This window comes from Podarcis melisellensis, assembly GCF_964234715.1.
Source record: "Podarcis melisellensis genome assembly, chromosome: 2".
Lineage (NCBI taxonomy): Eukaryota > Metazoa > Chordata > Lepidosauria > Squamata > Lacertidae > Podarcis > Podarcis melisellensis.
This window is the reverse complement of record NC_138529.1, coordinates 28,001,144-28,024,356: the sequence shown is the minus strand read 5'-3', so window position 1 is coordinate 28,024,356 and position 23,213 is coordinate 28,001,144. Positions and strand designations below refer to the sequence as shown.

The 23,213-nt window shown below is 43.8% G+C and overlaps 1 protein-coding gene across 4 annotated transcripts in view; it reads left to right on the top strand.

Moving 5' to 3' along the window:
• BAIAP2 (BAR/IMD domain containing adaptor protein 2) overlaps positions 1–23,213 on the top strand; it is a 134,900-nt gene that overhangs the window by 74,545 nt on the left and 37,142 nt on the right. For all 4 annotated transcript variants that reach the window (XR_014165328.1, XR_014165329.1, XM_081899735.1 and 1 more), the window contains exon 7: positions 23,056–23,208. Coding sequence is in view for 2 of the 4 variants with exons in the window: in XM_081899735.1 (XP_081755861.1) it covers positions 23,056–23,208 (153 nt within the window). In the remaining 2 variants the exon portion in view is untranslated. The remainder of the gene's footprint in view (positions 1–23,055; positions 23,209–23,213) is intronic.

Below are 23,213 nucleotides of genomic sequence, written 5' to 3'. Positions count from 1 at the left end.
AGGATCATCATCTTCTTTGGCGGTCACTCTTAGTGGAGTAAGATTGAAATACCAGGATACTTGACAATGGTCACTGGTTGCTTTACCTGGGCTGCCCGGCCATTCTTTTGTTATGGTAAGTATTCTTACAACAATAGAATCAGGAAGTAGGATATTGAACTGGCATGAAACCCAGCGCATCCTCATTTAGAACTGCTAAGTTGTAGGTGGGAGGGAATGAACGTCTTTGGCATCCCAGGGTCCGAGCCCTACTCAGATCAAATCTTTGTCCTTAACAGAGCTTGGAAAAGTCACAAGTTTATACATTAAGTACAGGTGTTCTGTGCTGCTTTGGGGATTATTAATTCCCTGCCTTAAAATTCCTAATTCTACTGCTCTGGTGTTTGCAGGATCAATAGTCAGACTACTAATTGTCTGAATATTGAAAGATACGGAACATCTGTTAGGGACAGGAACAACCTTTTCACAACCAAAAATAGCTATTTTAAAACTTCTTATTTTATACTACTGCAGCTACACCATGTTGGGATGGTATGAATACAGCACATTAATAACACTGCTCCCTCCCCTTTTAACTACTCAATAAGGTACAATTTTTCTCAATTTATACATTCGCCACGTTTCATTTGAATATACAGCCGTACCTTGGATCCTGGACATCTACACTGTGCTCATCTCACTTTTTTGGCCAAGGGAGCCGGTGTACAGCTCCCTCTGGGGCCAGCATGACTAAGCCACTTCTGGCACCGTTTACCTTTCCACCGGAGCGGTACCTATTTATCTGCTTGCACTTTCACATGCTTTAGAACTGCTAGGTTGGCAGGAGCAGGGACCGAGCAACGGGAGTGCACCCTGTCGCAGGGATTCGAACCGCCTACCTTTTGATCGGCAAGTCCTAGGCTCTGTGGTTTAACCCACAGCGCCACCCGCGATAGTTTGTGTAGGAGAAAATAGGCAAGTATCTTGTCAGCTACCATTGTAGCAGTGTGATTGGGGGAGTGGTGAAATGTTGCTTGATGAAATGCAATAAAGACATCTGAAACTGTTGGTTGAGAGAAGCAAAACATTGCGAGAGGCTGCACTGCACTTTTCCAACACCCCTGGCCCCTTAAGCACATTTGCTGTAGAACTAATACGGATGTCTGCATTTTGTGAGCTGACTTGGTGGCATGAATACTCATTAAGAGTGGTGTTTAATTCTAAGCAAGGTGGAAAGAGAGAGACTAGTAAAGCCTTCTGTTGTGTCTGAACACTGAAGTTCTGGCAAAGTTCTAACCACTCCCAGCTTAACTGCAATCCTTGTCTGGATGTTAGCTGTTGGAGTGTTTGTTCCTCTGTGGGAAGATTGCCTTTTCTTTCTTCCTGGCACTTGACAGCTTAATATTTAAAGCTTGTAGAATGATTAACATGTAGTTTGGTATTGGTTAGAGCAGCTTTCTCACATTTGTATCCACTGGGTGTTGTTTTGTGATGCTATCAGTTGACACCATGTTTGTGCATTGGTGGAGGTATGTCAGAAAAGGGTCATGTAAGCTCTAGAGAGGCATCTCCTCAAGTGCAAACAAAATTTTCCTGTCCTATCACTGCTTAATTATATCTGTTTACAATGGTACCTCAGGTTACATATGCTTCAGGTTACATACGCTTCAGGTTACATACGCTTCAGGTTACAGATTCCGCTAACCCAGAAATAGTACCTTGGGTTAAGAACTTTGCTTCAGGATGAGAACAGAAATCGTGCTCTGGCAGCGCGGCGGCAGCAGGAGGCCCCATTAGCTAAAGTGGTGCTTCAGGTTAAGGACAGTTTCAGGTTAAGAATGGACCTCCGGAATGGATTAAGTACTTAACCCGAGGTACCACTGTATTTCATAAAATTTGTACACAGTTTACAAAAAGATTAAGACAAGAAAAGCAAGAAAAAATTACAACCTAGTCTAAAACATACAAAAGTTAAAACATTAGAACAGATTAAAATTTCCTCAACTTTCTAAGCGCCTGGGTAGGCTTGTCTAAACAAGGCGCCGGAAGGAGTAGAGTGAAGGCGCCTGCTTGATCTCAACAGGCAGTGAGTTCCAAAGTTATTATAAATGCAGAATGGGTATTATGTGGCAGCTATCATAGTGCCAGTTCCACCAATCCAAGTGGGCACATGTGGGGTAAATCAATCTCATAGGTAAAAAGGTCCCCCAGTTGCTATATGATTCTTAATTAAGAATCTGCACTTCACAACTTTTTAAAAGCCTGAACCTGTGCATGTTTATTCAAGAGATTAGTGCCACTGAGTAAAATGTTGCTTATTCTCAAAAAAATTCAGAGAAATAGCCATGAAATCAGTTCTCTGTCTCATCAGGAGGGTGTTTCAGTGGCTCGTAAATGGTGCCTCTTTTTTAAAATTTAAACTAGTGCAGTTCACAGATTCCAGCATATTCTCGTATGTACTTGCTAGATTAAAGTATTTTCATCTGCCACTGAAGATGCTTCTGCATGATTACATTGTCATTTCTAAATGGAAATGAATTGACTGCCTTATGTTGATTACCGTGAGACTTCCTGACTCAGCTCTCTCAATGTTATTAATATTCTTTGACATTATGGGAAGGGGGAATGTAAAAAGGTTAACAGCATAGCTAAACAATGCTCAGCTGCTTATTAGCATTGCACAAAACATACTTGAAAATCGGTTTAGTACTCTAACTGGACTTAAACCCAAAGCGTCAAATCCTAAAAATTTTTAAAAAGCTTTTCACCTATATCATTACTCACCTGCACTCAAGTTTGAAAGGTCTGCCAATTGGTTGAAGCTAAATCAACTGCCTGGTCCTGTGAATCACTGCATTTATATTGTCTCACAAGTGCATGTGTTGGAGTCCAGTGACCATCTCCAGCCTCAAAATTGGCATGGTAGCAAACATCAGTGCCATTGTACCTGTGCTTTATGCCTTTCTTAGGGGTTGGGAACCGTTTTGACCTGATGGAGCAGATCTTTATCTCCTCCACCATGGCATGCCTACTTTGGCAGGTGGGTGTAACCACTGACCTGTCAATCATCTGATATCATATGGATGTCATGTGGTTGATAGGTGGGTTCTCTACCCACCTCTCTAGGTTGGTCTGCCTGTGTGGGGGAGATGGAGAATGCATGCTTAGGGGTGAAAATATAGAACTTTGTTTTTCTGGAAGATTTATGTGGATGGGCTGAGCTGAATCTTCACACTGAGCTAAGTATCTAGGTGTCTTCGAAGAGGCATGGGAGTCCTCCTCTCTTCTCTGAGCATTTTCTAATACTTCAGCACTATTTGCTTAAATAGCCCGGAGTTCTTATAAAATTTCCATAATTGAAGCCTCATTTTGATATTCCCAGAAGGAGAAATAATTTTAGTTATAGGTCAGGAACTCTAATGAACGGGGAGTTGGGCTTGAACCAGGCCATATGTGTTTTATGTAAAAGAGACATTAGGAAAAATTATGTAAAAAGCCCAGAGGTACTTAAGCTTAAAAAGAGTATCAGTTTTTGTTCCCAACACCGAAGTGCTCATTCTCTAGAGAGTAAAGGATGAAGAGTAGCCCAATTAAAAGCTTTTTAGTGCTAGATTTAAACATTCTTCAGTGGCCTTATTTCATCAGGCTTGCTTCTGTTCCATCATTTCTTCAACCAGGGAAGTGCTGGCCAAGTTTGAATATAGAAAACCATCTCCTAGAGTTATAGGCAGTATTCTAACACCATGCACGTCTTGTACAGAAGTGTTGGGAATGTTTGTTCATGAAAATGCTTGGCACTGCACAGATAAGAAAATTAAGGCTCTGCACAGGCTTTAAAATCTAATCAAATGTAAGCTTGCATCACCCCAAAACGTAGTTATGAAATTGTTTCAGTACCCCCAAATTTATGAGATGCATCCAGTTACACACTTTTATGTCTGAGATTACTCAAATGTTCTAGGGTTCAAGAATGCTAATGTGCTTCTGTTACAAAAAACAACTTAGCAGAATATCTGCTGGGTTTTCTTAGCCGTGGCTCTACAAAGGGTTTGCTTTGCCAAATAGAGTAGTAGTCCAAACTGGGGTCCACAAATTCAGTCTGGCCTCTGCAGCCTGCCATAATCTGTTGTCACCTCTGATCCATAGCCCCATGTTTTCTGGCATGTGCAAATATTGTGATGATCTTCAACATTGCGCCAGCAGGCTGATAGGACATCCTTTCCTCTTTTATCAGTGGTTTCTAAAATAGATCTACTTAGTTTGGTTTGCATGTAACATTAAGCCAAACCATGGCTTAGCATGAATGAGACAGTTTCCAGAGAGGAGAGATTGCAGCTGCATTTCTTCTCCAGTCCTTCAGGAGCTGCTCTGCTGTGATCTAAGCTATGGCTTGGTTAACATGTCTTCCGAACTTGGGCTCATGGTTTGCCTTGTTTGAGCTGAAACCTAAGAACTTGATTTTTCTCCACCACAAGGTCATATATTGCAGCTACAGTGGTACCTTGGTTTAAGAACAGCTTAGTTTATGAACAACTTGGATTAAGAACACTGCAAACCCGGAAGTAGGTGTTTTGGTTTGTGAACTTTGCCTTGGAAGCAGAACATGTTTTGCTTCCTGTTGAGTGTGTTCCATTTGTAAATTGAGTCCCCCACTGCTATGGGAAAGCATGCCTTGGTATCGGAACGCTTTGGTTCAAGAAGGGACTTCCGGAACGGATTAAGTTCATAAACCAAGGTACCACTGTAGTTGTTTCTGCATCCATACCATAAAATCCCCCAATGGATGCCAACTTTGTTTGCTTTATTGTAAGCTATTTGGTGTTAGTAGAGGCAAACCCGGACCAAAACATTGTTTAAATCTATACCAAATAATTAAATATCATCGGGATTATTGAACAATGCTTGACTTTTTGTTTTTGAAACCGTAACCATGAAACCTCTGGCAGCATAACCTTGTTCTGCTTTCACATTTATATCTGGTTGAAACCAGTCACACAAGCGGTGGCTGATTTCATTGCATAACAATACTGGATAAGATTCAGAACACCTAATACCTACTCTACTATTTTCAGATAAAAGTACACTAACTCAGGCATGCGTAACCTGTTGCTCTCCATATGTTTCTGGACTATAAACTCCCATTGTCTATGGCCATTTGCCACGCTGGCAGGGGCTGATGGGAATTGTAGTCCAACAACATATGGAGCAGGGTTTCTCAACCTGTGGGTCCCCAGATGTTGTTGGACTACAACTCCCATCATTCCTAGCCAGCATGACCAGTGGTCAGGGGTGATGGGAGTTGTAGTCCAACAACATCTGGGGATCCACAGGTTGAGAACTGCTGAGGGTAACAGATTCCCCACTCTGGTATGGCTGAAACCGTTCAAGTTTACTAAGCCAGACAACGTTAAATAGCAGCCCCCTGGTTAATAGTTTAAAAGGACGCTATTTGCGGTATACAGGCAACCCCCCTATTTAAACAGGGGTCTCAGTCCCCTTAAACACTGCATCTTTAAGTGAAATTGTTTATATTTGAAACACCTTGGTGTGACTTTTGGATATGATGCGCATGTGTGCAGTCATGCACATATTGAATGCGCCTCAATGGAGGGTTGCCTGTGTTAATAAACAAAATACATTCGCAGCAGGTTTTTTCTGCCTTTCTTTTTGGTTCCACAATGTGCATAATTGTGGGAGCAGGAGAGATGCTTACCCCTTTAAGTCATCCATGTAGGTCTCTTTCTCTTCCTGGCATGAAGCAAGAGACCCCCTTCTTCCTTTCGGTTCTCTGAAACAAGTAAGGACCTGAGGGGACAAGAGCATAACCCATGTTAAAGATAAAGGGACCCCTGACCATTAGGTCCAGTCGCGGACGACTTTGGGGTTGCGGCGCTCATCTCGCTTTTCTGGCCGAGGGAGCCAGCGTACAGCTTCTGGGTCTTGTGGCCAGCATGACTAAGCTGCTTCTGGCGAAGCCAGAGCAGCGCACAGAAACGCCGTTTACCTTCCCACCAAAGCGGTACCTATTTATCTACTTGGACTTTGATGTGCTTTCGAACTGCTAGGTCGGCAGGATCAGGGACCGAGCAACGGGAGCTCACCCCATTGCGGGGGATTCGAACTGCCGACCTTCTAACCGGCAAGCCCCAGGCTCTGTGGTTTAGACCACAGCACCCACCCACGTCCCTCCACCGGCCATGTTACAGTAGTGCAAATGACACCCAGAGAGTAGCAACCTGAGCATTTGTGGAATCCCTGCTTACAATGCAGTCTCTGTTTCGTCCATGTGAATTGAGTCACACTTCAGGCAATTGCATTAGTTATGGAGCTGTTAGTATGCACACTATAAAAAATCTGCAAGGCTGCCCCCCCCCCCCACTTTTAAACATGTGACAGTTTGCTGGAAGACAGTGTGTTTCTGTATCCATATGGTAATAGAAACTCATTTGCTGTTGGGGAAAGAATAAGATACAGGACTGCAAATGTTTAAAGCAGACAGAACTTTTGCTGTTGGGTTTGTTAAATTGCACGGAAAGAAATTGTTTCTTTGTGTGTGGTGGCGGGGCTGGGGGGGGGAAAGCAATGTACTAGTCTTCTTTCCTATGGAGTAATTTGGGGAGGGTGCATGGGACAGAGAATATAATTTATTATTTGTACCCAGCCCATCTGACTGGGTTGCCCCAGCCACTCTGGGCGGAAAACCTGTCATGGCAGCAGAAATCTGCACAGCATTGTATGTCACCCAGGAAGTTGAAAAAGTGGCAAAAGGTATATAGACAAATAGAAATACTGTGTTTCATTTCACCCCAAACCATTTAAAACAACGGTTCCCTAATTTGTCAATTGTCTTCCTTATGGAAAATATTCCTCTGAACTGCTAGCTTTATGAAGATGGATCCCAGATGCTTTTTCTGTGGAAGGGATAGTGCTTGGTGGTGAAAAATGAAACACCCACGTTGTCAACAAATAGAGTACTTTGGGGGCTTCAGTTTGTTTTTTTTTTACAATACTGTGCATGCGTGGCACTTCAGACAGCAGTGGGGTGGCTTCTGTTTTGTCATTCCCGACAATGGGTCAGCTGCCTTGTGGAAGAAAAGAACTTAATTCCGAGACTTAATATATATCTATATATATTGGAATTTGCACATGTTTTATATTTGACAAGCTGCAGCTAGTACAAATTTCTATCAAGGTATGAACAAAATGTTCCATGCAGGGAGAACCTGATTTGTCTCTCACTTTGCAAATTAACCATTGGTTAAAAGGAGCTGAGCAAAGGAAGATGAGAGGAGTAGGTGGGGATGGTCAATGAGGTGGGGAATAGTTTTCTGCAAATTAGCAAAACAAGGAGAGGGACAGGCTTTCTCCTAAGGGGTGTTGCTGTAAAACACTGGGGAAAGGGATGGAGGGGTTGGTATAGGTACATATTTTAAGCAGACGCACCTGTAGTTAAAAAGCAGGAGAGCTGGAATGTGTGATGTTAAGAGTGTGACACTCAAATTGCATTATGTCCTCCACTCTTTGTTGTATGTGATGCCAATGGAAGGGATTATCAAAACTGAGTAGTAGTGGCATCCACCATTTGCCCTTTCTATTTCTGTCACCTGTGATTAGAGACTTTAAGAAACCAGAGATGAGGGGCAGGTTTTGTGTCTGTGGAACTGGGCACAGTGTGTTGTTGTTGTTGTTGTTGTTTAGTCGTTTAGTCGTGTCCGACTCTTCGTGACCCCACGGACCAGAGAACGCCAGGCACCTCTGTCCTCCACTGCCTCCCGCAGTTTGGTCCAACTCATGCTGGTAACCTCAAAAACACAGTGTAGTGCTTCTGAAATAAGATGATGTGTCTTTTATTTTTATTTTTAAAAAAATGTCTATTCTGCCTGATTACCCAAGGAAACTCAAGGGAGCCAACAAATCACTAGTGTTATAAAACAGGTAAAAATCCTCAAATTAAAGCTAATTCCACAATAAAAAATGAACATAAGACTAAAAACAAATTTAACAATTCCAAATCAGCCATCGAATGAACACGAAGCTAAGCTAGTAAATGAATTAACTCGTTAGCTGAAGGCCTTACCCAAAAAAAGCCACATCTTCATTAGCCACACAAGGCAATATTATGACGGGGCTTAACAGACCATGCTTGGCAAAGCATTGCACAGTGTGGGCTCCACAGCAGAGAAAGCCCCTAAGCCCAGCTGACATCAACTTCATCTCATGAGATTGAGGGACCTGGAGCAGGGATCTTGAAGCAATTGGGGAGGAAACTATGAAGGCGGCTGCTATTAAGGTAAACAGGTCCCAAGCTATTATTTGCTTTAAAGGTTAACACCATCAGCCCAGAAGCTCGCTCTCATTGGCAACTAGTGCAAATCCCACAAAACTGGTGTGATGGATTCAAGTTGGCACCCTAGCTGCTCTGGAAAGTTTCAGAGCTTTTTCCAAGTGCGGCTCCACATAAAGCATGTTGCAGTATTCCAGTGTGAAGGTTGCTAAGGCACAAATGAAACTGGGAAGTCTGTCTTTGTCAGGAAGGGACCACAGCTGATACATATGGAATCTGTGGGAGGAATTCAACATAGCGCTATGGCAAATGCTCCATCAGCATGAGCTTTTCAGCTTGCCAGGCGGAATAATCCCTCCTTCTCTTCCCACACACACTGTTCTGGGGGTTCTCCACACACACACACATACCCCAAGAGTATTTCTAGGGATATGAAGAGGGAGAAGAGTGGGGAAAGCCCCATTGCACTAACTTACTTACTTTGACAAACCTTCATTAGGCATTACAAGTATGGGCTATCATAAAACATCCATATATAAAATTTTAAAATATATAGAAATAAACAGCCATGTAAAATAGATAATGATGGGGATTTTCATTGGGATTTCTTCCTGCTAAATAGTGCCATTCACCACTCTATAAGAGATACTATTTACAAAAACTCAGCCATCCTTGCAGTTACTTCCAGATTAATGTCAGACAGATAGAATCTGATATTTTCATTGAGCTGTAATGTTGGACTACCCAAAAAAAGGGGGTAGCATGTGTTTGCCTAGCTGGTTGTACAATGGACAGTAGAAAAGAATATGTTCTACAGTGTTTGACACATTCAAAGAACATCCCCAATGTCTTTCATTTCTGGGGATGTTTAAATATCTGCCCTTGACGAAAACTGAGGGGAAAAACGTTCATTTGGGCCAACGTAAAGGCCCTGCATTGGACTGGAATTATTAATTTTAAGATATAAGTGACCCTGTTATCTGTTGTATCTAAACCATAGAACTTGGGGAAGCAAATTTTTATTTACAGCTGACTCGATGTTTTGTTTTTCAGTGTCCTTTAATCTGGTTTGAACATTGCGATAAATATATTGCTCACTTGAATTATACAAGAGTTCCAAGTCAATACCAATAGATCCGATTTTGCTATGTAAAAGTTGGAACCCTCTGGATTTATAAGAGTCCTTAAGTAAGTCAGAGAGCAAAATTGAAGGTTGGCAACAAGAATGGCAACACAACCAGTATTTCATAGTTCTAACCCACACCCAGTATTCCATCATATGTATACCTGGTTCTGCACACATCTTGCCATACTTGGTTGGATACCATTGCACTAACGTAAGTCTTCATGTGGACTTCTGCCAGTGGAGCTAGTTAGCTGAATTCTGCCCAGTCTATATACAAAAGTGGTGCCTTCCCCTTTTTTCAAGATTATAATCCTCTTTCAAAATTAAATGAGTAGTGTTACTATCCAATATCTGGTTGGTTTAAGGTATTAGGTTAACCACTGTGAATTCTTACCCCAGCTGTAAACATGCCCAGGCAGTCACTTGCAATTGTTTGATGGGGTTTCTGATGCCTCAGATGGCTGTCAATTTAGGGAGATGGTGATATGTTGGACATATCTGAAAACCTTAGGTAGAAGAACCTGAAAACATGCATAATAATCTCTCTTAGGAGAAAGCTCATTTTCTTAGCTACAATGATAGAGCTACCAATCTTGGCTCATCTTATTCATGCTTTCAAAAGTTGATTATCAAAGGCTCAATCTTGAAAGGGCCTTTTCTTTTTCTTTTATTAGATTACTTCTAGCTGTCTGACCTCTATTTACTGTTTGTATCCAGATACATTATACATGATGGGAAAAGATATGGCTAACCATACTTGGTCAAGCCAGTAATGCAAATCTCGGCCAGTAGCTCATCTCTCCTTTTCGCCAGTATTGGATGGGTTGGAGAAAGTGCATATTTCATAGGGAAATGAAGGGTTGGTGAGATTAATTCCTTTTCCATCTGTTTCCTTTTTGGCTTCCAGCACCCTGGGCATGCTAGCTGTTACCTGACATCCATTGTTGTACTTACCCTAGCAAACTTTTCCTAGGTATACGTGAAATAGTTTCTGCAAACACGTGTTGAATAAACCTCCGTTAAAGACCCTCTCTTCAAATCTTCCTCCATGGTCATTGCAAAAATATTCAGGGAGATGCTAATTATAGCTGTCATTCAATAGTACTTTTTGTTACACAATTTAAGCTACCTTATATGGCGAGACATCATCTCTTAGTACCGATTTATCATTTCCCAGTTCTGCTTTTTAGGGGCGGAGACTGCCCAGAGTTTTTGAGCTTTCTTTGGGAGGAGGTCACCACCGCCAATCACACTACAGCATGCCCACCAAAGCAAATCGCCGCTGCCAGTCTCCTGCTGGCTGCTACCACCAATCGCCCCCCCCCCCCCGCTATCCGTGTATAAGACGACCCTCAATTTTTGCCTGTTATTTCTAAGGAAAAAATACCGTGTTATACACGGAATAATACGGTACTTGTCTCTTTTTAATTAACATTTTAAATTAACATTCTAATTTTAAGTTTTTATTTTGTATCACTACAACAAATGACAACCACCACAACAAAAATAAACAGGCTGCTAGAGGGAGGAGTGTAGCGGGCCACTTCATTCTTATTTTTTAACTGGCTGAACAAAGTGGATGTGCAGGCTATATCACCTTGAACTGAATGGTTCTTGAAAAACTTGCACTCAAAAGCTTTCCCAGGGGTTCACAGCCTAGAGAAACCTGCATAAACCTCTGTCTTCCAGAGTTTTGACTTCTCCTAACCTTGCTGCCTCTCATTTCTGAACTAGTTCCTTGACTGATCAGTCTGAACTAGTTCCTTGATTTGTTCAGTCACTGTCAGTCTTGGTCTCTCAATATATTGCTTAACCTATCTCTACACCGCAGATACCTACCTGCATTTCCTGTCCCACTCTCTTCCCCCTGTAATGGTGTGGGATTGCATGTGAGATTGTCTTCCAGGAAGTGAGGAGGGTCTTGTTGTATGTGCCATGTGCGCGTAGATGGTGAGGTCTCCTCCTCTTGCCTCTTTCAATTCCCTTGTAATCTCATTGCGAGCTGCTAGTCGGGAATAATTGTTAGCAGCAGCAACTGATGAAGTGCAGAGTAGACTTTGATGTCATTCACAAACCGTTTGGTGCTCTGAGTAGCAAGTCTGTTTTAAGTAATGATAGTGAAAGACACACATCTGTCAGCCTGCCAAGTGCTTGAATCAGCTGTGTTTTATTTTAACAGTGGCATATCATGTTGCCTTTCAGTCATCTCTTCCTCCACCCATTGCATTGCACAGAGTAGATCTCTCCACAGTTTTCATGATAGTGGTGCTTCCATGCATATATATAACAGCACGCATAGCCCATACCTTCTGTTTAGTAGCTACCTACATGTTGGTGTTTTCCTTATGCTGTCCTATCTGCTCTCAAACCTTCTAAATTTGAAGTGGGCTTACAATGTATTTATTTTAAGAACCAATTGTCTTCAAAGTGTGTGATTATTGTGATAACCCAATAGACATGCTCGAGAGGGTTTTGTTTTAGTTTAGTTCTGTGATGCCAGATCACCTTCTAAGGCTTTGTCCATTTTATAGAATTGCTGAGTGATTTAAACTAACAGAATTTCTCTGGAAAGATTATCGCATAGCACATTCCTTGCTGGCAGTGGGTGGTTCTTTCACAGCCCCTCTTAGGGGGCTGGGTGTAATATTTACTTTCAAAATAATAAAAAATAAGTGTCAAGACAAGACCTTTTTTAAACTTAATGGATTATGTGAGCTGAGTTGTGTTTGTGAGTTTTACCTACCTTACTTCTGCTTCTGTTGCTCATGAGGAACTGGAAAGAACTATATAAGACAGTAAGATCCTACACATACACCCCACAGGCACAGAAAATCTTGCTCCTCCTCCCTATCCTGTAGTTTTGAGACTTCACGGCGCTGTGCTGAGACCTGTCTTCAAGTACATGAAATGCTAGAAACATGAATTCTGCACTCAGTATTCATTTCTGCCTAATTATGTCCCTAGTTTATGTGCCTTCCTTCCACATTCAACATTGACCCCGCTCTTTGGTTCATAGCCTTTGAAACTATGTGCATGCTTCAGTTTTTAGTTCGCCCCCGTTTTTGTCCTTTACTTCTGATGGTTCCATATTGGAAATTATTGTTTTGACTCCCAAACTATATTTTCTTTGCTTGCTGGAATTTATGAGGGCGGTGCAGATGTAATACTCTTAATCCAGTAACCAAGGTTCAAGTTTGGGATCATGCTGTAGAGCTGCACTTCCCTCTCAGCTATCCCCATCCTCCTAATTCACAAAAAAACCTTACCTTGCTGTCCTTTAAATGTGGTTAAGTAAGGGTTACATTGGCACCAGCTGACATAACCCTGGACAGTTGAGCAAATCTGGTTAAGAGCAAGTTCTGGTTAGTGCTGAGGCTGGTGAGGGAAATTCAGACACAGAAGGGGATGACTTGGGCTGGGGCAGAGAGAGAGTGTGTGGTTCTGTAGCCTATCCCAATAGCAATTCCTTTATTACAATAAAATGAAATGTTCCAAAATAGTGAGCAAGTTTCTGAGTTCTCCATAACTTTTTAATCAGGCTGGATACTACAAAAAGCAGTGTAGCAGGGAGGGGATAAACAAAATTGAAGAGAAAAGAGACAACAAATTGCCTTTGTTTATGGCCATAAGATATGTTTGCGTTCAAAGTTTCCAGTCCCAAAGATGGACTTGTTCTCTGTAGGATGGCAGCAGACATAAGTCTTTGCTGTGTGCCTCAGGTCCCAGCTACGCCTAGGATTTTAGAATGAAAAAAGTGATCTCTGATCCCCATTTAGCAGTTAGCAGTTACCCAGACCTGTCTTATTTTAAGGACCCAACACCATTTCACCTGCTTGGGGTGTGGTGGCTGACAAATCTTTATAAGGTTCCCACCAGAGTGTTTGTCGCTTTGCAACAAACCTGTGCAGTAGGACACGTCAAGAGGTTGGCAGTTGGCTTGAAACTGTCCAGTGAGCTTCATTAACTAAGCAGACTCTAGCTGCTATACCATGCTTTTACTGTGGATATATTCTCAGGTTAAGCCACAGAGCCTAGGACTTGCCGATCAGAAGGTTGGCGGTTTGAATCCCCGCAACGGGGTGAGCTCCTGTTGCTCGGTCCCTGCTCCTGCCCACCTAGCAGTTTGAAAGCACGTCAGAGTGCAAGTAGATAAATAGGTACCACTTCGGCGGGGAGGTAAACGGTGTTTCCGTGCGCAGCTCTGGTTCGCCAGAAGCGGCTTAGTCATGCTGGCCACATAACCCGGAAGCTGTACACCAGCTCCCTCGGCCAATAAAGCAAGATGAGCGCTGCAACCCCAAAGTCGGCCACGACTGGACCTAATGGTCAGGGGGTCCCTTTACCTTTATATTCTCAGGCATGCTAAATATAAACACCCTATCATCACTAATGGGAGTAAAACTAGAACATGTTAGGTGGGGTGGGGAGAATAGCAACCATTTTGTAATTCTGTGCATGTGATAGATTTCAAAGAAGAGGAATGTGCATTCTCCTACGTCAAACCACACACACACACACACACACAGCACATTTGTAGCTACTGTAAATAATTCACAGTAAAGTAATAACAATGTAGTTATGGGGCTTTTCTATTTACATAGGCATTCGCTTACTGATCAAGAGAACAGTAATTGGGGCATGGCACATTATTTCCCTGGAGTTGGAGGCAATGTGTTTTCCACTCCCCAAACAGGAAGCACATTCATCTCTCAGCTGGATCACCTCAGTGATATTTATGTGACCATAGATGCCAGTCAGGAATTCAGCAAGTCTGTATTTCCCCTGCTTTCTTTTTGAGTGCTAATTTAGTTCCTTCCTTTCTGAGAACTCTTCTTTTTTCTTTTTCTTTTTACGTTTCCACGGCACTGTGGCACATGGCATAGAGATAGCCAGTCACAAGTTAGTTACATAAACAAGTTGCATCATGCTGCTAAACATGTGAGCAACAAATGGCAAACTTGAGTCCACACAAGGGATAAAATAATTTTCCTCTATATAATTAAATTGGAGTTGGGGGGAGAGAATGGTTGCAGCAAAAGATAAACATAAGTTGAATATGAACCTTGTGAGGATTTTTTTTTTCTTGCTAAATTTAGACGCTCAGCCTTGAATAATGCTTTCAAAATGGAGTTCCTGTGCCTGGAAGACTTAGCCCTTTGCTGCACATGAAAATGCTCTAAATACTTAGGTAACTGCTTACCTTTTTGCTGCTCCGTGGATCCCCAGTTCATGGAAGGAAAATGTGCACAGAAGCTTCACCGCTAACTCTTCCCCTTAAAGGGCAGGAACTTCACCAGAGCTGTAGCTGCAACCAGCTGTTTATGAGAGGTCAGGTCACCATGGACTATGGGTCGCTGATGATGAGGAAACCCCAAAGGGAAAGCCCTTGGGATATCTCATTTGGGGTAGAGTGAGGGCATTCCCCTTCAATGTTTTGATTTTGGATAGGATTGCTTCTAAGTGAGGCATCGGAGCAGCAGGGCAATGTTTGTGTGTTTGTGTGAGCAGGGATGTAGCCAAGATTTTTGTTGGAGGGGCATGCCTTTTGTTAGGGGGGTGGGACAGAACCTCAGTTAGCTGCATTTTTATTGATTTGGGGGGGCAGCTGCCCCCCTGCTACACACGTGTGTGTCTGTGTGTGTGTAAATGTAAATGTAAGTTAACCTGGCTGCCAAGTGAGACTGGAATGCTGTGGAGGTGCATCTGTGGTAAAAAGCGTGAATGTAGCTCATGAACTGAAATGTGTGATTGGTGGGTATTTTGCGACTTTGCTATTTCATAGTTTTGATTGATGTGTTGATACGGTGCTGTTCACAGCTTTTGGGGGCCTTTGAGTCCAAAACTGTTATATAAATGAAGAGCAAGACTTTGTTTTAACAGATGAGCGAAGGGTTAAAGCTGTATGAAAAGATTATATTGGGGGGGGGGGTTAGAGACTCTGCTTTAGAGCAGCCCATTGCTGAGGTAGAGATAATGGCTTTTACTTTGCTTGTTAGCTATGCAAACAGCACCATTCTTCCCCCTCCTTTCTATTCTCACTCCCCCCCCCTTTCCACTCCCACACACATGCAGAACAATGGAGGCTGCTTTCAATGCAACAGGCCCCTCAGGATAAGCAGAGCAGCTTCTCATGAGTGATTAGTCACCGGCTTCATGAGATAACCCCTTTCCTGCTCTCTCCCAAGATTCAGGGTGTCCTATTTTATTTCATTTTATTTTTTTCATTTTTGCTGATATCTAAATTATACTCCTTGTTCTCCAGCCTTTTGCTATCTCCGAAGTTCATTCCTGTTTTTGCTAGGGGGTAGGCTCAGGTTTGTACAATACAGTCATACCTCGGATCCCAAACGTCTTGCAAGTTGAACGCCTTGGCTTCCGAATGCCGCAAACCCGGAAGTGACTGTTCCAGTTTGCAAACGTTCTTTGGAACCCCGACGTCCGATGGGGCTTCCAATTGGCTGCAGGACCTTCCTGCAGCCAATCAGAAGCCGCACTTTGGTTTCCGAGTGTTTTGGAAGTCAAACGGACTTCTGGAACAGATTCTGTTCGACTTCCAAGGTACAACTGTATTAGCTCAGAGAGACTATAGTCTACTTATCTATGTAAATGAAGAAACGGGTGTGCTTTGAAACCAAACAAACAGGCATGCCCCATTAATTTCAGCAGAAGGTTCTTCCAAGTCAGTGTGCTTAGGATCACAGCCTTACTGAAAAGACACCATTGACATAGCTAATTGGAGGAAGCCTTTGCTCTGGATGAATTTTTAAGCAGGAGCCTTGTCCTGGACTCAGAGGGATGTGAATTTATAAATGGGCACGTTTTCCAACCTAGAAATAACAAATGTGAGTTCTCAGGAACGTGCTTGACTGAGGTCTCTGGAAGCAGTGTTTCAGTGTTGTTGTTGTTGTTGTTGCTGCTTGTCTGTTTACAAATAACGTTGTTGTTCCTTTTAGGCAAGTTTAATCCAGTTAGCAAATGAAACAGTTAAGGGACAGTGCTCTCAGCTGTTGCATATTAAATAACTACATATGCATTGGTATGAGTGGTTAGTGTATTTTACGTGGATCTCCCCCCTGCCCAACAATAATAAACCCTATAGCAGCAGCCAGCCACCTTATGAAACGGATGCATGAAGCAGGGGCATAGCTAGCTGCTCTGGCACCCAGAGCGGTGGGGGTGGGGCGATCCGCCCATGGGGACATGGTGGTGATCCATGCACAGAGTCCGCCTGGCGGATGCAATCCCTACGCTGCCATTTCAGACAGCGCAGGGCCCCGGGCCACCACATCACTCCCAGGAGAGATGCGTGGCTCGGGCACGCTGCAGACCAGGCTCCGCAGTAAGTGCCGCCCCCGCAGTGTTCCATTTTGTCAACCCCCCTCAAGGATGACACCTGCACCCTGCACCCCGCTTCCTATGCCCCTGGCATGAAGAGAGACATGTAAGGGGTCCTTGCCAGTACATTTCCCTGTTGACTGGTGGGCCCAGTCACTTGGACCCACGTTGCTACGTGGGAGAAGAACTGGTCACTATTCATATCCTGGGCTGGCTTGTGGAGACAGACAGGGAGAATAGAGTCATTCCTGCCCTCATATCCCACCTTTAGTCTCCTGCGGTTTGTTGCACAGCCCTATGGCTGTATGTGTCTTACTCTGCATGTGGTGGCAAGACAGAAGCAGCATGCTGTTGATGACTAGGCTGGGGCCCTGGCCGAAGTGAACATCCAGCCAAATTGGAAGTGGCATGTGCTCCCTTCCTTTCTCTTATGTGGCACCACCCTCTCTTAGGTGAGAAGCATGCCCTGTCCTACTTGGGGCAAGTGCATGGTCTTAAATGATTGTGGACCTGGGTAAGCTGCAAGTGCTGGACATGCTGCCTTCAGCAGCTGGCCAAGGAACCATACAGGATGTTACCACGAGATTGAACACCCCACCAGCAAGACTCTGATGGGTCACAATAATCAATATCTGGGAATTTTCACAGTAACCTCTTCAAGAAAATAATGGCTTCAGAGATGTTTTTAGTGGGTTGACCTAGGCAGCTGGGCGTGGACGGTTTTCTTTTCTGTTTAGGGCAGCTTTGCCCCCATTCCTCCCATGCTCCAAAGCTTCCATAGGAAATTGTGGATAATGTTTCTCCCAGTGTGTGTGTGTGTGTGTGTGTGTGTGTGTGTGTGTGTGTGGTGTCTGTCTTGGCTTGTCAACAGCCATATATCATCTCGGAGCAAATTTCCGAAACAGAACAATTTTTTCTTGTGGTTTGTCTCAGTGAGCACAGATGTAAATGACTCCCCATGTGTCGCTTCTGTGTCTCTTGGGAATTTCAGTTTGACATGGCTGGGGTGTGGGGGACTGCTGAAGACAAGCTGAAGGAACAAACAGCATCTCCTAGTAGGCTCTGCAGTGGCTGCTTATTAGCGCAGAACTCAAAATGAAATTCATTTTTAATGGTCCTTAATGTGGTAAAGAAATGTTTCCAATACTGTGGAATTCAGGAATTCCTGCTTCTCTTTCCAAACCATGACATTCTTCATGGGATGAATATTCTGCTTCCTGATCCTAACTTTAAACATAGACATAAGGTCTGTCTCTGCAGGACAGATGTGTGTTCTTCACAGTACAACAATGAAAACAAGAGAGTAGAACGCGTTGGGGTACCTGTGGCCTTCCAGATATTGTTGGCTCCAGCTCCCATCATCCCTGACCATTGCCCGTGCAGGCTGAGGCTAATGAGAGTTGGAGTCCCAACATCTGGAGAGCAACAGGTTCCCCATCCTTGTAGTGTAAAGGAAGTTGGGTGACTGGTGAGGAACAGGCGAGCTCTTCCATAGGAAACAAATTAGAATGTCTCCCCCCTGCCCAGCCTTCCCCCCACCTATTCTTTCTGGCAACAGCTGTGGGTGTAATGCAGTATTCCCTAAACTTAGGTCTCCAGCTGTTTTTGAACTACAACTCCCATCATCCTTAGCTAGCTGGACCAGTAGTCAGGAATGATGGGGATTGTAGTCCAAAAACAGTTGGAGACCCAAGTTTGGGAAACACTGGTGTAATGATTCCATACACGAGGGGTTTTTTGGGGGGTGGGGAGTGGATAGACAAAAGGAGGTGGTACTTTACACAGTATGTAATTCAATTTATGCCTTGTGATGACCACTAGCTTGGATGACTTTAAAAGGGAAATTGGGAAAATGTTTAGAGGATGTTGGTCATGATGGTAGTATGGAAACTCCAAGCACAAGTCTTGGCCACTTAAGGCCAGTCACTGAGAGGCAAGAATGGATAATGGTCCTTGAGTTGGTCCTTGAGTTGAGTTCTGCTTATAGGCTTCTCAGGCCCATCTAGTTGGTGAGAAACAGGTTGTTGGACAAGGCATGCCTGTGGTCTAATCTAGTACGACTGTGCTTACGCAGTTAGGTTGGCGCTGTTCTTTTCTTTGATTTGTTAAACTAAGGTTAGAGAAATTCTGCCTGAGGAGCTGACAACTGTTTCTCTCTAAGGAGTCAAAATTTACAGTCCACCCAGATAGCCCACGTGGGCTGTGCTAGGTTTGGAACAATGGGTAATATGACAATATTTATATAGTGCACATCAAAATTGAAAGCACGTGAAGCATGGAACTGAAAGCCTTCCCGCCTCACACATCTCTCTCTTGGCACTTTGCATGTGCTCCAGCATATCAAGACATAACAGCTGCTGGCCTGTCTCAAAGTTGCTTCATTCCTTGATCTTTTCTGCCCCATCTCAAAAGGAATTGACACCTGGAGTCCTTCCACCCTGTGGAATACGCCCCTAGGATTTCTGATGTAGCACAATTGGGTGGCCACGCTGTTTTTTTCCTATCTAGTTTTTCAATCGTTCCTTGCACAATCGTTTCCTGACACCTTGTTCCCTCAAGAGTACAGCTCTGGAAAGAATAATGGTTTAACACAAATACTGTCGACACAGCTGGGAGCAGCGCTGGTATTGTAGGTGGCTGCTTTTCATGCACTCTCTTGTTTGCCACCTGTAGATACCCCTGACAGCTGTGAGTTGCTCCATTATCAAAGAGATGGGGGGAGTTTGTGGCTTAGGTGATGAACCGCCAGTTGCTTCACTTCCAGAACAAAGATGCTAGTATTGAAGGAGAGCAATAAGACCTATACTCTTTTAAGAGTCTTAATAAATTTATCTTTTCTTGCAACCAGGTAATACTGCATTTAGACTTTTTTTCAAGCTTATGCATGATAACAAACCAGCTGGGTCTTGGTTCAATTAGGCACATGCACAGAAAAATAATTTAAGAGTCGAGAGCAACAAGAAACAAATTACAAACAGGGGCACGGATTCCTGCGAAGGGTCTGCTTCTAGGAAGCTGTTTCCAGAGACACTGGATGTAGATAACGTATTTTTCGCTCTATAGGACGCACCGGAACACAAGACACACCTAGTTTTTAGAGGGGGAAATCAAGAAAAAAAATATTATTTCCCCCCCAGCCCCAAAGTGCAGTGCAGCCTGTCCGCTTCTCCCAGAGCTTCTTGGGGCTGCAGGGGAAGCCTGGGTTCCCCCCCCCAACCCCAAAGAGCAAAGAAGCCCAGACAGTGAGCGGGATCCATCCTGTGGGCTTTTCTACGAGGAGGGAGAAGGGACTGACTGGCCGTGTCAGTCCCTTCTCCCTCCTGGGGAAAAGCCTGCAAGAGCCGCGCGAAGCTTGTGGGCTTTTCCTGCCTGCCTCCCCCCCTGCATTCTCTCCATAGGACGCACAGACTTTCCCCCTTAGTTTTTAAGAGGGGAAAAGTGCGTCCTATGGAGCAAAAAATACGGTAGTTGCTTTGGCTAGTTCACAGCCAGGGTAAAGGACTTGGGAGTCCCATATATTTCAGTGGGAGAGACTAAACTTAACTCTCCCATTGAAATAAATGGAATTCCAAAATGCTTCACATTGGCTGGATTGGAAACTTGCCCATTAAGATGATAAATGCTTGTGCATAAATCTTACTTTGGATACTAATAGCTGGGCCTTGGTGAATGCCCTATAATGTTGAAACAAATTTGCCGGTAAGTAAGCAAAATGAAGATGACACTTGCCAATTTAGTTCTTCACAGAATACGTAACCTTTTATTCTGCCCCTTTTTTTCCCTGGCACAGTGAGTGATAAAGACAGTTTGCAGAGACATTTGGCAGAAACATGAATATGTGCACAAAATATTTAAACAATTTATATACCACTTAACTACAAGAATCTCTTAAGTGGTTTACAAGGATCCAAAACAGAAAGCAAATAAATAAAATAAAATCAGTTAAAACTATAAAACCAAACTACAATTGAAATACCTTTTGGAATAACATTTTTTAAAGCCTTCAGTGGGTGTTGGAAATTAAATAGGGAAGGGGCCCATCTGACCTCATCTGGAACACAGGACTGCAAATCAGAAGCCTTAAGTAAATTTACTCAAGGCTATGCCTGGAATCTGTAGCATTGCAGGGAAATTAAACTCCAGGTTTATCTTTTGCATAAATACAAGTGCTTCTATATGTGAAGACAAATGCTTGCAAAAAGCATCTCCCACCCAAAGACTGGGTGGAACTGCATTCTGCAAAACAAGCTTGGGCTGGCATGATAAGGCAGACAGAAGACAGTAAACCCATTCATTGCCAGCTCAGAATGGAATCCACCTTTTTGCAGGGAGCAGCAGAGGTGTCAGTCTTGAGTGATTTTGAAGCAAGTCTGAGACTGCATTTTGCGGCGTGTGTCTTTCAGAAGAGGCAAGTCTGGAGCTGTTTCTTTCTTTTTAAGCCACATGCTTGGTTGCTTGCATCCATGTGCAGAAATTGGCTGTCATCCAGTTCATGAAATATGAGTTGATAGATCATAAGGAGTTTTAATCTACTACATGCCTTGATTAAATATGCATGCATTTATTGCATGTGAATAAAAGAAACAAAGAGAAACTGTTCTGGAGAGAGAAGCATGCTTCTCTTTTTGTTTTAGATCATCCATGCTTGTATAACAGGCTTCATTCTAGGAAAGGCATTGCTTCTGCTTTTTTTGCCAGGGGGCAGTGCTGCTTCTGCATCAGGAGCCTGCCTGAAGGTGCATTGTTGTTGTGGCTGTTGTTGCTGTTGTTAAGTGCTTTTCTCTTTCAAAATTTTGCTGCCTGGTTAATTGTGGACACCTTTTTAACGGATCAGAAAGATTTTACATGCAGCCCTATTGGAAAGAGGTGCTGCAGAACAAAGGGTTCTTGAAATCAGAAGAGAGCATCAGCTTTGCGCACAAAAGGTCCCAGGTTCAGTCACTGGCATCTCCAGTCAGGCAGGGCTGGGAACAACTCCCTGCATGAGACCTAAAGTGGATGGACCCAGTGGTCTGTCCTTGGCATAAAGCAGCTTTCCATGTTCCTAAAGAAGGCGGCTAGGTAGCTTTTGCATCATTAATTAACAGCACAGGCTGTCGTATAAGGGTTGCTTAGCTTGCATCCCATATGCAATGAAATATGGCTTGCATGCACCTGTGCAGAAGTTTCACACTGAATTCAAGAGATGGCAGTAGCTGCAGCCCTGTGCAGAACATGAACTTAGAGGAGTGTCTCATTCCCACTCCAGTTAGAGAGCGCAAAGCAGCACACAACTCGTGGCAACGAGTGTCCAGTCTGCATAGGTGGGAATAATTCATACTTCCCCAATAATTAAAAAGAAGCACTTCCAAACTTTTGAGCTGCTCAGAATGAACGCCAGGTGCAGGAGGACTGTAGCTGGGAAGAGGGAGTAGCCTGGATTTTGTAGAGAGTCAAATGCAGATTTCTAGCAGCTGGTGGCCTGAGGTCGAGGGACTTGGTGGATGACTTTTCGTGAGGGTGTACGGGGACCAGGCGTGAGTGGGTATTGTTTGACACGGCGGATAGATGTTTGGAAAGGGAACAGTGGGCTCTGTGGGAGTGTGTCAGGCCGTCATTTGTTCTGCCTTCCCACAGGAGGGGGGTGGGTCTGTGGGTTGTTAAGTACAAGCAAGGAAAGGTACATATTCATTGCTCATGCTTTCTCTTCCCCCCCCAACCCCACGGACATGACAAAGTTCATTTCCATCCATCCGGATTGCAACAGGTGAGATGGACAGACTGTGTTTCAGCCTCCTCTCACCTCTGAGTGGAAGCCCTTTCGAAGAGCTTTAACCTCATGGCAGCGGAACAACCGTTTTTTTTGTAACAATCGGCACTAGAAAAAAACGAGCACTACCCAGGTGCAGGCGAAGTAGGAGGGAGGCTGAGAGAATCTCTCTCTCTCTCTGCTCTTCTGCCACCCACACAACATCTGAAGCCCACGTTCTGAGTCAGGAGCTTTTGTGTGGGGGAGGTCAGATGACTAAGGATGGTTGGCGAGGGGAGAAAGAGATGTATTCTCTCAAGCCTGCGTATACTCCTGTTGCCTAGTGCCCCCTGCCGTCCGGCCTTGAATGGAACGATGGAAATAATTAAGAGCCTCGGACAGTCCGCAGTCGCACAATGACCACACTCTCTGTTTTCCTCTGGTCCTTGCCATGCTTGATGCAGACCCTGCACTGAAGGGAATTCTGCTACAGACCAAGTGATGTGTTAATGCAGAAGGACAGCCCTCCCTCCCACTTTGTGCTGCGGCTCAGACGGGAACACTTGGGTAACCTCTTTTGCTTTGTGTTTGTTTCCCTCCCAGTTCATTGAAGCTATCACCAACAAGCAAGGCGAGCTGGAGAACTATGTCTGCGATGGATACAAGATGGCGCTCACAGAAGAAAGGCGAAGATTCTGTTTCCTGGTAGAGAAGCAGTGCGCTGTGGCCAAGAATGCCCTCACCTACCATTCTAAGGTGAG